The sequence below is a fragment of the Panicum virgatum genome, chromosome 3N, assembly GCF_016808335.1.
Source record: "Panicum virgatum strain AP13 chromosome 3N, P.virgatum_v5, whole genome shotgun sequence".
Taxonomy (NCBI): domain Eukaryota; kingdom Viridiplantae; phylum Streptophyta; class Magnoliopsida; order Poales; family Poaceae; genus Panicum; species Panicum virgatum.
Genome location: NC_053147.1, coordinates 5,239,940 through 5,253,606, shown reverse-complemented (window position 1 = coordinate 5,253,606; position 13,667 = coordinate 5,239,940). Strand labels below are relative to the sequence as shown.

General features: G+C 48.8%; 1 protein-coding gene across 1 annotated transcript; it reads right to left on the bottom strand.

Annotated features, from left to right (window-relative positions):
* Positions 1 to 12,400: 12,400 nt before the first annotated feature.
* On the bottom strand, positions 12,401 to 13,327 carry LOC120663859. The gene has a single exon (XM_039942803.1). It carries the CDS (start codon positions 13,129 to 13,131, stop codon positions 12,880 to 12,882), a length of 252 nt encoding a protein of 83 aa, XP_039798737.1. The 5' UTR covers positions 13,132 to 13,327; the 3' UTR covers positions 12,401 to 12,879.
* Positions 13,328 to 13,667: the final 340 nt, after the last annotated feature.

The following is a 13,667-nucleotide window of genomic DNA, read 5'->3' as shown; positions in this document are numbered from 1 at the left end:
CTTACAAGGTTTCAACAATCCATGGTCAAAATCAACTCAAACGAGAGGAACAGAGGGAGAGGAACACAGGGGCGGCGGCCTGGGGAAACAGAGAATTCACGGACACAATACAAAAGCCGCAATTAACCTAACACAAGTGAAGGGATATTTATACCCGCGGGACCGGTCAGACCGGTACGCTGGACCGGTCAGACCGGTTGGTTAGACCGGTCAGACCGGTTGGTTAGACCGGTCAGACCGGTGCCAGGGACCGGTCAGACCGTTTGGCCTACAGCACCCCCAGTACAACGATCTCATCCGACGGCCGAGATTCTTTCTTCGAAACGAAGTCTTCTTCGCGATGCCGCCGTCTTGATGAAGATCCAGTCCGCGGTTTTGGAGGATCCGCGAAACCCGGGTAGGTGGCCGGTTTTGAGAAAACCGCCAAAACCTCACGCGCGGGAAGATTCTCGCCTCCGCGCCGTGGCCCTAGACGCCGTTCCCGCCTCGGCCTTCTAACGGCCCTAGACGCCGCCCGACGCCCGTAACCTCCGTCAGTCCCGAGACCGACGCCCGTGCCTCCACGACTTGGCGTCTTCAACCGCCGTCCGCCTCCTTGGTTTTGTGGCGCAAACCAAGAAACCCGCCTTCCATCGCCGCTTGCGCCCTCGATCCAGGAGTGGACTCCACAGCTGCCGCCTGGTCCGAGCTCCGGTCCCGGCTGCCCTTCACCGCCGTCCACCGCACGGTCCATCGGCCACAGCACCTCCACGGCAGCTCCCCGTCGACACTTGACGCCCGTGTACCTGCAATCCAAAGACCAAGCGCACGATCACACCGCACGGTTGACAATTCACTCATCACAAGCAGGATAGAGAACTCTCGTTCCTCAATCTCCCCCTTGATGAGTGAATTGTCAACACACCACCTGAAAGCAGAGAAGTGATAAAAAGAGAAGCAAGAAAGTGAAGAACTCAAGCAAGTGACACAAAGCTCAGAGAAGCAAGACCAGTCACTTACTCAAGCAAAGATCGATCCCCTAAGACAAGGGCAAAGGCTCGACGCAATCGACCAAAAGCCACAACATAACTCCTCAAAGACAGAGGTAACGCTCGACGCAGTCATGCAAAAAGCAGAGGGAAAACGAAGAAAACCAGGAGCCAAGAACAAGGCAGAAACTCCTCAAGCAAAGTTTTTCCCTCTCACAAGTGCAACTCTCCCAAAATGATGCACTCTCAAAGCCCTGTGCACAACAAGTTTTTCAAAAATCAAACAAGTCCCCCCTTGTTCGATCACTTCTCTCAAAATTCTCCCCCTTGTTGGCACATGCACACATCAAGTCTAAAAAGACCTAAAGCTCCCCCTGAAGCTGAGACTCCCCCTGAACAGATGCTATGCAATGAATGCAATGCAGGAGGTGTAAGTGAAAGCATTCAGGGATATAAAGATATGAGCAACATCTAGTCTCAAGCATGTGTGCATCCATAAACAAGACCTGCATCTAGCTCAACAGGGTATATCAAATCAGTCTAGAGCTAGACAAGTTCAGTTTAGGAGAAATAAAAGCATCACCCATGATCTAGCACTAACAAGTAGGGAATGGAAAGCAGTGCTAATCATACTCATACAGGTAAGCTAAAACAGCCAAAACAAGTTGCCAACATTCATTTTTCAATCAAATTCATATCAAGCAATTCTTAATGCCAGGGGTTGAAAGCTTATCATGCTTTACTTAGCAACGAGGCCAAGCCTATGTCAAAGACAATCAGGAGCTTAAAGCACTCATTTCAGTCATGCACAGCCTTGCCCGGGTTCTCACAAGTGCAAAGTGAGCCGTCCCGAAAGCTCGATCAGTGCGACAAGCAATCCCACCTGGATCTTTTCAATCCATTTCAAGAACAGTTCAAACAATTTTATCAGGTTTAGATTATTTCAAAAATGAATTGCTGAACGAAATGCTATACTAACATGAATAAGATAGCAAAGCATATCAACACGCCCTAACATGCTAGTAGCCAAGACAGGGTGATCATGTTTTCAGATTTTCAAATCAAAATAGCTTAACTCAGATGATGTCATATACACAGTGGAGCAAGCTATACATGATCAAATTTATCAACTCACACTAGCAGGTACTAGAAGATCATAGCAATGTATACAAGAATGCTAGTGCAAGTGAGACAATGCAAAATGCAAACATGTACAATGCATATGCACAATGCAACTAACCTAGCTAAAATTTAAGAGAAAGGCACCGAAAAACTAAAAGCTAAGCAACTGAAAAATTCAGCAAATACAACGGCTCAAAGACACACAGGACTAGACCAATGAATCCAACTGAGTACCATGAAAAAGGCAACAATCAGAAAACCACCAGTCCATCCTGAGAGGAAAACGTACAAGCCGAACGCTCACATACCTCGATGAAGATCCCGCTGGACCTAGAGGATAGCAAGCTCGAGGTCACCTCCCCTGCGTCCTCAGCGGATCCACCTTCTGCTCGAACAGGTTCTTGTAGAGACGAACGATCGAAGTGGAAGTAGTGGTACAAGATCGTCCTCCTGAGCTGTGGTAGTCGAAGCAGAAGAGGCTAGAGCCTGCAGCCGGCGCAGTAACTCCAGATCATCATCGGCACCTGAGGTAGAGCTCCCCCTCAACAAGTGATACCTAGCACAAGAAAAGCTAGGACACAAGAAAATAGCAAACACCAAAGATCCAGAGCAAAACTCAAGCAAACGGTTAGGTGTTAGTCAAGCTACATGCAAAAGTATACCAAAAGACACTCTAGAATATATCAAGACAGAAGATATTTCTAGAAAAGTCTAAAGGCACTCAATAGCAAGTACCAATGCAGCAAGACTATATGAAGAAGATACTTGAGCTAGCAACCAGAACTAAGGAGCAAAAGCTACACAAGCATGAGGGGACTGGACAAAGCACACACCCTGAGCTAGCAAGAGTCATGACAATATGGAAACCACAAAAACTAGCATACATAGTGGCTAGTCCACCATAGCACAAGTACAGACCTAGCACGCAGAGCAAGTATGAGATAAAGAATCTACAACAAGTCACAAGCAGAAAGTGTACAAAGAACTCAAAGAGCAAACTCAAATGTACATATAATACACAAACCACCACGGGCTATCCATCAGCCTTGGAGAACCATCAAGTCTTGATCAAACCTGCATAAGATCAAGATCCATGGAGCACTTGTTCTCCAGGCCTCCAACCTGCATCACCATCGAGACAAAGGAGGAGCAAATGTCTCGACACTGGGGTTAGCAAAGTGAGAAGCAAACCAGTGACGAGCCATCTGCTCTACAGAACGGTAAGCAAAGTCAGGCAAAGCGTATCCCATGTCCCATCTACTGCGAGGCTGACGATCACCACCGCGAGGAAAGCGTGGAGCCTCAAAACCTCCTCCAAAGCCTCGGTCTCGTGGTCCATAGCCGTACTGAAAACGACCAGGAGCACGGCCGGCAAAGTGACCACCTGCTGGAGCACGGTAACCACCACCGTCTCCCTGACCTCCACCTACACGGCGTGCCCTAGCATCTCGCCTATCACCACGCCGAGAAGGACCATGCACTCGAGCAGAGTACATGTCCACATTCCGTCTCTCCTGCCCTCTCCTCACAGCCCGCTTCCTCCTGAAGCAAAACTCCTCCAGGTGACCTTCCCTGTCACAGAACTCGCAGTGGTACCTCACCTCACGCTTGGGAGGTGGAGGCCTAGCCTGCGGACGGGGAGGAGCAGCCCTCTTCTTCTGGGCAACCTGGGCTGTGGCAGCAGGGAGCGTGTCGAGGGAGTTCCTCAGCTCATTGGGCTTTGCAACCCAAACCTGCTTCTGCAGAGGTGCTTTCGGTGGTTCTTTAAGCACACCATCCGCGGGGTCAACAAGCAAATGCTGCGTGCTCATGCTAGCAGTGTTTCCAGCAGCCTTGCTGATCTTACCATACAACCTATCAAAGTCTAACTTCGTGTATGTGTAACCGACCCCAAACCCATCACCACGCTTGAACTGCTTGATCATCATGCCCAACTGCGGCTCACTAGCAGAAACCCAACTAAGAATCGCCCTAAGATAGGTATTCTCATTCTCCAGGTTGGCTTTCTCTACCGCAAGATTATCCAAATCAGAGATCAAACCAGGGCAAACAGAGTAGTCAATAGGTGGGCTAGACTCTATGACCTTAGTCTTTCCAAAAGACTTGATCAAAGCGTTCTTCTCCTCTAGCTCCAACCTAAGCGTGGGACAAAGCTTACAAGCACCAAGCAAAACTGGCCTAGACTTCATCTCCTCTAGCTCGCACACAATAGTAGCAAACTTGGACTGCAACGAAGCTAGATCGGACTTAAAGATAGAACACTCCCCGCATTCAAGCACATCGCTAACAATAGGAGCATCCTTAACCAGTTCTAGTTCATGCTTGGCCTTAGCGAGCTCATGAGAAACGTCAGCAAGCGAAATCTTAGCAACATCTAAGTCCGCGACGTTCTCATCATGCTTGGCACGGAGAGCAACAAGATCGTTCATGTGAGATATGCAGCCAGCGCACTCATCCTCACTAGACTTCTCCCTAGCACAAGCCAGCTCAGCCCTAAGCTTTCTAGGCTCTCTAGCTGCTTCCTTAAGCAGCCTCTTCTGGTTGTCGAGAGCGGCGTACAACTCCCTAACCTCTGTATCAAACAGGTCGATTGTGGAGTTTACCTCTGAATCGCTCTCGGATCCAGGAGAAGAGCCGGAGTGCGTCGGTGTAGCGTGTCCACCCGAAGACGTACGAGCACCATTGGCTTCGCCCGCCATGGTGCAGAAGCTCTTGCGCCGACCGGCCGCCAAGCAAAGGCCGATGAAGCCGATGGCTTCCTTGTCCCGCTTCTTCTTCTTCTTGTCGTCGTCGTCGGAGGTCGGTTGTCACACCCTGAAATTTTTGAATTTCAGGATGTGATTAAAATTAAAAATAAATCAATGTTTTCTCATAATTTTAAAATTTTGTCAACATTTATTTTTTTCTTCACAGGGAATTTAGTAAAAATAAATGATAATTGGTTGTTTTTATAAAATTAAATGAAGGTGTTTTGTTTGTTGTGCACTCATGCTACCCTTGTATTGTTTTAATGTTGTGGTTCAATTTGAATTTGAATTCTTCGAATTTGAATTCAACTTGAATTTGTTTGAACCGTTTGCAAAAAGGAAAAATAGGAAAACTCGTTTTCAGCCCAAACCGCCAGCCCGGCCCAGTCCGCTCCTTTTTTTCTCCTTCCGCATGCGGCCCACGTTGCCCCGGCCCGTTTCGCGTGCCAGCCCAGCCGCGCCCCCTTCTCCTGCGCCGCCGACACGTGGGCCCCGCCTGTCGGGGCCGTCTCCCTCGCGTGAGCGACGCGGACTCAAGGAGTCCGGCCGCCGCACGCCCCGCACCGCTCCTTCCTTCTTGGCCCGCACGCCAAGGCTCAGTCCCCGCCCCTATATAAGCGTCGCGACCTCCCTTGGACCCCCCCCTCTGATGTGTGCCGCCTTTTCCCTCGCTCAAACCCTAGCCGCCGCCGCGCCATAGTTGGAGCTTCTCGGAGCTCCGCGTCGCGCCGCCGATCCGCCGTTCCGTCGCCTATCCTCGTCGGCCACGCAACCCCGGAGCTCCGCGTCGTGGTGAGCAACGTCTCCAGCCGTTTTTCCCTTCCTCTCTCCCTCAGTTCCGCTCGCTTGAGCTCGCCGTCGCCACTGTTCCGCTCCTCGATGCCGCGTGCCCCGATCCGGCCTTCCCCTTGACCACCGAACCCCAAGATGAGTTCCCCGTCTCTCGCTCTCACTCCCAGGCCAAACCGCGCTCGAACCCGTCCGGAGTGCCGATTTTAGCAACTCCGGCGACCCCCGACGCCGCTCGCCGTCGCACGTCGTCGCCGGCTCCGCCCATCGTCGAGCCGAGCCGCCGTTCCGCTCGTCGAGCCATATGTCTGTCTGCAGCCGAGCCATCCCGCCAGCCGAGCCGTGGGCCGACGCCCGAGCCGCCCCGACCTACTGCGCGCCGTCGGATCAAGATCCAACGGACGAGATCCAATCCAGCCCGAGTCAATCCAAACATACCGGTCAACCCTTGTACATTTTGCAAAAGAGCCCCTAGGATTTTAGAAAATCAACCCGCCGTCCTATGCAGTTGAAAAGTATTTACAAAACAGCCCTTTGTTTTATGCTTTAGACCCTGATCTTTTAGGAAATAGAACCCGCCGTCCAGGAAGTGTAGTTTTGCATGCTAGCCCCTAAAATTTAGGTTTAATTATGTTTAGGCCCCTGGTTTCTTCAGATATAGCCCCTGGAAGCCCTGTTTCTTCACAAATAAGCCCCTAGAACCTTGTTTTAGCCATATCTTTCACGTTTCAACTCCGTTTTCAGCAATTCTTGCGCTCACGTGATCCTTGTAACGTGTGCAATAGCTTTATAACCTTTTTATCCTCTGTGAGCACACTTTATTGTGTCTTACAAATCTTTTCCATTAGTCCTTAACCCTTTGGCTAATCGCGACTAAATCCTTAACTCACCGTTTAACTCATAGAATCGCCGTTTTCGCTCCGTTTTTCGCGTTTCTTGAGTTCCCGTAATCGTAGCAACGAGCCCTATCCTTTAGTGCGTTCTTTTTAAGCCTTTCTTTTGTTTTGGTGTATTGTTCTTAGATGTATTTTCTTATTTGCTTTGTATGTTTGCTCCGAGTAGAAGGATCGCTGTTTGAAGATTGAAGATCAAGAGTTCCAAGTGAGCAAAAGCTGAAGAGCAGTAAGAGTAGCTTATCGTTGGAAAAAGGCAAGTGACCCTAACCATACTTCTATCTATGCTTTATTTACAAGATGATATGATTTAATTGGAACATGGAGAATCACCCAAGAAAACCGTACAACCACAATACTATATGGCTCTGGTCTTGGCTGATTAATTAGAGACTCTAGCTTGTGACAATCTTACCGAAAAGGCAAGAGGGGATGCATCGACGGGGTATAGCTCGGTCCTCTTGGGGCAATTGGTATTGTTTAATGGTCCTTTGGCAAGGTACCACCTCATTAGGACAGTGTTATGACCGCTTTGACTTGAAACCTTAGCGGATTGTCATAGGTTAGGGAATCTTTGTAAAGGCCTCGTAGCGTCCCTATGCAATCACACCTCGGAAGTGTGGTATTGTGCTTGATCAGCACATATGCGTGGTTGGGTTCAAAGTTCTTCGGAACTTTTACGCGAATTATGGTGAAAGTGTACAACCTCTGCAGAGTTAAAACTAACCGGTTAGCCGTGCTCACGGTCAAGAGCGGCTTGGACCCTCACATGATTAATAAACTTAAAGATGGATTGAAATCACATTCTGGTTATTTCTTGTGGCCTTGCTGAGTACCAACCATAAGTGTACTCACCCTTACTTACTGCTGCTCAGAAGGAGAAAGTTATGGTGGAGTCTATGGAAGATGTTGCTGAGTTCTAGTCGTACGCAACCCCAGTCGATTGCCTGTGAAGTTTGGAGCCTTCGTTTCCAGGATAAGCTGTAAACTCTGATAGTCTTTTAATTGTTGTTTTTTTTCGTGATACTGTTACTGATTATTCAGTTATGATGTCTCTATATGTATGAAACTTGATCCTGGCATACATATAGCTATGCATTCGGTTTTGTCCTTAAAACCGGGTGTGACATCGGTGAAGAAGAGCGGTCGGTGTCGGAGCTCTTGTCGAGGTCGCTGAGCTGCGCCAGGAAGGCCTTCTCCTGCTTCTTGGCCTTGTACTGGAAGCGCTTCTTGAGCGACTCCTTGTCGAAGCGTCCTCCCCGAGTCCCCGGTCACGACTGCGGTGCTTGTGGTGCCGACGCTCCTTGTTGGAGCCTCCCTCGTCGCGGTCGCGGTGGCGGTAGTAGTCGAAGGAGTTGTTCTGGCCACCGCCGGACTTCTTGGGGCAATCGGCGATGAAGTGGTTCAGATCGCCGCAGTTGTAGCACCCGGGATTCTTCTTCCTCTGCCTGTTGTGGTAGACGCGCTGGAACTTGCTAATCAGAAGGCACAAGTCGTCGTCGCCCAGCGTCTCCAGCTGCTCATCTGAAACAGAAGGCAAAGAGGCAAGAGAAAAGCCAAGAGCAGAGTTAGCGTTAGAGCTCGATCCACCTAGGCCAGTCACAAGAGCGACGCTCTTGGAATGAGGGGCACCATTGAGCTTGGCTCGTGTCTGGTTATCCACCTCCGTGGCCTTGAGCTTGCTAAAAAGCTCGTTCACTGTCAGAGTCTCATAGCCAGCAAACTCAATGATGGTGTTCACCTTGAGATCCCACACAGAGCGATCAAGTGCGTAAAGCAACTTGAGGGCCTTCTCGTGCTCTGTGTACTCAAGGGCACCAGCAGATCTGTTCGCATTGACCTTGTTCACAATCGACTGAAAAAGACTGAACATCAGGTTAATGCTCTCACCCGGCTCCTGTGTGAAGTTCTCGTACTCAAGCCGGTGAGTCTCGAACAGTCTGGCCTTCACCTAAGGTGTACCCTCGTGGTAGTTCTCAAGGCACGTCCAAATTTTGTGGGCTTCCTGAAAGCCCTGGACGCGTGAGAACTCCGCACGAGAAACGCCAGCGAACAAGGCATTGACGGCCTTGGTGTTAGCCTCGTGCTGGGTAACCTGGAGAGGTGTGGTCCGAACAGCAAGCACCTCGTAAAGCTGGTTTGTGGTAATCTCCCAGACATCGGCTCGCATGCTCTGCAGGAAGGCTCTCATGCGAACCTTCCAGTAGGCATAATCCTCGCCGGAAAACACAGTGATCTTACCAAGACTCGCCATGGTCGCCGAGTGATTTTCGAACCGGTTAAGGTACTAAAAACCTCAACCAAGCTCTGATACCAATTGTGGGACCGAAGCCGGCGACCAGAGGGGGGTGAATGGGAGCCGATCAAAATTTCTCCGAAATTCGAATTGTCGGCCTATATCCCAAAACCACCGCAAACCCTCGAACCTATGTCAGCGAGAATAGCTATGAACAAGCTATCTCGAAGCAAAAGACCCGAGTCACAAAGCGGAAGCAAAACAAGAAAACTTCTCAAACTGCGGCTCTGCTGAGTCAGATCGGTCTGACCGCTTGCCCGGACCGGTCAGACCGGTCGGGCTGGGATTTGAAAATGCCGACCGGTCAGACCGGTTTCACAGACCGGTCAGACCGGTTGCTCCCATACAGCCCGCGAACAAAAGCTCCAAATCACAAATCTTGAGCAAACGAAGTCCAAATCTCATCAAACTTGGAGGAAAGCGTCGTAACTACCCCATGAACATATCCCCAAAAGATCTCTCCCGAAGGATCAACAGATCGTGAGAAATCGAGGGAGAATCGAAGAGGATTGGGGTTTTCTCAAGAACACGAAATCGCCAATCCCTGAGAACTCATGATTCCAGGGAGTGTAGCACTAGGCTAGATGCAAAAGAATCATTGCAAAGAGTTCAATAAACCACGGAGACAAGGATTGTTTTCCTCCAAACAAGAATCGCACCAAAAGAGGAGAATTGAATCCAAAACGCAAAGGAGGAAGGGAGGACGAGATGCTCAGCACATGCAAGTGAACTCTTCAGATTCAAAAGCCCTGAGGGCACGAGGAGGATAGGGCCTCCTTTCCCAATCAAATCCCTTATAAGGTTTCAACAATCCATGGTCAAAATCAACTCAAACGAGAGGAATAGAGGAAGAGGAACACAGGGGCGGCGGCCTGGGGAAACAGAGAATTCACGGACACAATATAAAAGCCGCAATTAACTTAACACAAGTGAAGGGGTATTTATACCCGCGGGACCGGTCAGACTGGTACGCTGGACCGGTCAGACCGGTTGGTTAGACCGGTCAGACCGGTGCCAGGGACCGGTCAGACCGGTTGGCCTGCAGCACCCCCTATACAACAATCTCATCCGACAGCCGAGGTTCTTTCTTCGAAACGAAGTCTTCTCCGCGATGCCGCCGTCTTGATGAAGATCCAGTCCGCGGTTTTGGAGGGTCCGCGAAACCCGGGTAGGTGGCCGGTTTTGAGAAAACCGCCAAAACCTCACGCGCGGGAAGATTCCCGCCTCCGCGTCGTGGCCCTAGACGCCGTTCCCGCCTCGGCCTTCTAACGGCCCTAGACGCCGCCCGACGCCCGTAACCTCCGTCTGTCCCGAGACCGACGCCCGTGCCTCCACGACTTGACGTCTTCAACCGCCGTCCGCCTCCTTGGTTTTGTGGCGCAAACCAAGAAACCCGCCTTCCGTCGCCGCTTGCGCCCTCGATCCAGGAGTAGACGCCACAGCTGCTGCCCGGTCCGAGCTCCGGTCCCGGCTGCCCTTCACCGCCGTCCACCGCACGGTCCATCGGCCACAGCACCTCCACGGCAGCTCCCCGTCGACACTTGACGCCCGTGTACCTGCAATCCAAAGACCAAGCGCACGATCACACCGCACGGTTGACAATTCACTGATCACAAGCAGGATAGAGAACTCTCGTTCGTCAGAATGATATGTGTAAATATGGACATCGAGCTTGGGGTTGATCGAGCTGAAGAGAAGTAGATATAAGTTGAAGTCAAGTGCTAAGCCACTGCTGTAGTATATATTTCCAGTATCATTGGCAAGGAAAGATGGTAACACTGCAGAAACAGCCATTACCTATTTCACTTTTTTTTTGGTTATTCGTTGTACATTTGGAGTAATCACAGGTAATCCGTAATCCTGCAGGAATCATGGGAAAATCTCACGAAAGGGCCTAATTTTGGTTAGATAAACTAGTCTATCAACCCGTGCTCCAGTACGGACTAATTATAATTAATATAAAAATAAGACTTATAGCTAATAATTAACGCCTTCTTTCATTTATTAAGCATTCTAGCACATACTCTAAAATACATATGTATCATTATCTAGTTGCAACAGATTTAATTTTGGATCATGCCTCCATGTTTATTTGGTATACAAACCATTTATTTGTGAATTGATATTTTTTATCTTTTCCATCATATATGAATACATGGTGATACATATTGTGGGTAGTATCTTTATATAGACAATAGCATAAATAATATATTAATAATGATACAAATAGTAATTAAAATTTTATATTGGTGCACTTTAATATTTTGTTATAATTATATAATTTAGATTCAGATTTAGTGATTACTTTAATTTTTAATAATGATATAATTGGATAATTTATATGCAAATTTAGGAGGTTATTTGTATTATTTTTATAATGGCAAGGGTGGGTAATTTACACGAAGATTAGGGGATTACTTTAGATTTTTTATAATGGCAAAGGTGGGTAATTTAGATACATATTTAGGGGATTACTTTAGTCTATTTTTATAATGACAGAGGTTGATAATTTATTAGGAAAGATAACAGATCGAATGGCTATTATAATTATAGTTGTTAGATTGATGGCCAGATATTTCTGATTTTTTAAGAATTTCTAGAATTTCTCTATTTTTTAAGAGTGTTCACCTAGGATCCTAGGTGGCTTCACGTGAGGCTTCAGAAGGAGCCTCCAATTAAGTAATAGTAAGAAGGGGGTAAATTACCTAGAGGCCGGTGTGTACAGGGTGGAGCAATTAGTGTGAGTACAATATATATTGCAAATTAATATGCTAAAACTAGGTATACGCATTAAGAAAATTTCAAAAACATATCGCAACATATGTCGATTCCATGTATTATGTCTCAGCAATATGTTTTAAGAGAAAGAACCTCATTTTACTTGAGAGAAATAAAGTTGAATTTAATCTTGGAATTTTAAACAGGTATTGGAGAACAAGAGCTCCCTTCAATGTCTGAATATCTCCCTTATTTTTGTGCCAGGCTTTAATACTCTAGATCCTCTCTTTTAATTTTCACGTGCTTGCAGCACATAGCCTATTTTCACTGGCTCCAGCAATCCTTTTTTTTTAAGACAAAAGAAACCTTGTTTTTTTTCTTAATGCACAAATCATAAAGTGGACAAAACAGGAACCTGCATCATCTCAGGTGAGGCTATGATATTCGCGGATCGTACTGCTCTAGCCACTAACATGCGACGAATTGAGGAGTACCTTGCCAAGCTGGCACTGGGCACTGGCGTCGCACAAACTTCGTGAGTGACAATGGGGCGAACTGTTGGTTATCAAGAGTCTGTTGTATTACTGATGCCGCTCATTCACAAAAGGGCATCCACTGCCTAAACTTGCTAGCTAGACTTGTCCTCCCAGTTGGCCGGGTGGCATGGCGGATTAGAGTTAAGCATGCCAATTGTTCTACTCTATTTCCACATGCTGTATGTGGTCTGCGTCTATTTTTTGCGTGTTTTTAGAGAGGAATTGCACATACGAGCAGTTGACGTCGAGCGCTGAGCTGAGCTGCTGCGGCTGCTCTATAGTAATTATCTTCAGGATATCTGACAGGGAAATTAAAGATGATAACACACTACAGCAGAAACAGTCCTTACTTATTTCACTTTTTGCTACTCGCTGCACATCCGGAGTTTGGATTTAAAACTTTATGGGAAGGTAGGTGCACATCACAGAAACACCGTACCGTACATTCCGGACGGAGATGCCGGCCGGCCCAGGTCCCAGGACGGCTTAATCTCCATTCTCCCGCTCTGTTTTCTAGCTATTTGCTTCATGAGGACCAACCCGATGTTGGTATCTCTCCTGTAGATGCACTGCGGCCATCGCAATCCAATTGTTCGTTCCCATGGCGACCTCACAATTAAGCACAGGTCAACAAGTCTTGGACCACTACTTAGCCAGAAGAAAACAACTTCCTTTAATTTCCGGGAACCACATACAAGGGGAGGGCCGGGAGAGACGCATAGATAGATCAATGGACACACTAGAGTCTACACACCTAACGAACATCTTGGAGATCGTTCGTTCCACACACCGACAAATGCACCCCGCGCGTCAGATGGAGGGGGCGCAGACGACGCAGGCGAGCAGCAGCATGGCGGAGGAGGCGGCGTCGTCCTCCTCGCTGAAGCAGCTGCGCTTGAACCGGCACGCCTTCCCCTTGTTGCACGGCAGCAGCCGCCGCAGAACCAGCTCCTGCGCGTGCGCCGGCTTCTGATGCCGCCTCCCGGCGCCGCCTCTGGCCGTGGCCGCCGCCTGGTCCACGACCCTGCCGACCTGATCAGCTGCAGCCGGCCGGTGAACCATCTTCCGGATCCTATATATCTATCGGTATGCTGCTCTATAGAACTAATTATATGAGATGGAGAGAGCGAGAGCTGATCGATGTAGGCCGGTGAGGAGGAGGAGAGTGAAGAGGCTAGGCATGGCCATGTGGCGAGGCCTATTTATAGAGGCCGCCGGCCGGCGATCTCCGGCCATGTGCTGCGATTTCTGTTTCCAAATGATAAACAACTGTAGCCATATGGCATTATTGCGCCGCTCGATCCAGGGTCTATAGCTGGATGCATGGACGACGACGACATCTTTAATTCGAATGCGTTTGGAAGCTACTGCCGGCGCGGCTAGCTGGCTAGGTTAATTACAAGCAGCAAAGGAAAAGGCTATCTACTGAGAGAGGATAAAAGCTGGAGAGGATTTGAAACGGCAAGGAGGCAGATCGAGCTGCTGGTCAGCGTGCAAAAGCATGGAACAGTTGATGAGCTGAATCCTAACATGGTAGGGTACAGTCGCACAGAGCAGTAGCGGTCCATGCCATGGAGCAACGCAACTTCGTCGCCTAC

Bases quoted from the DNA above. Each gene is read 5' to 3' on its own strand.
- LOC120663859 (XM_039942803.1), bottom strand. From the start codon at position 13,131: ATGGTTCACCGGCCGGCTGCAGCTGATCAGGTCGGCAGGGTCGTGGAC.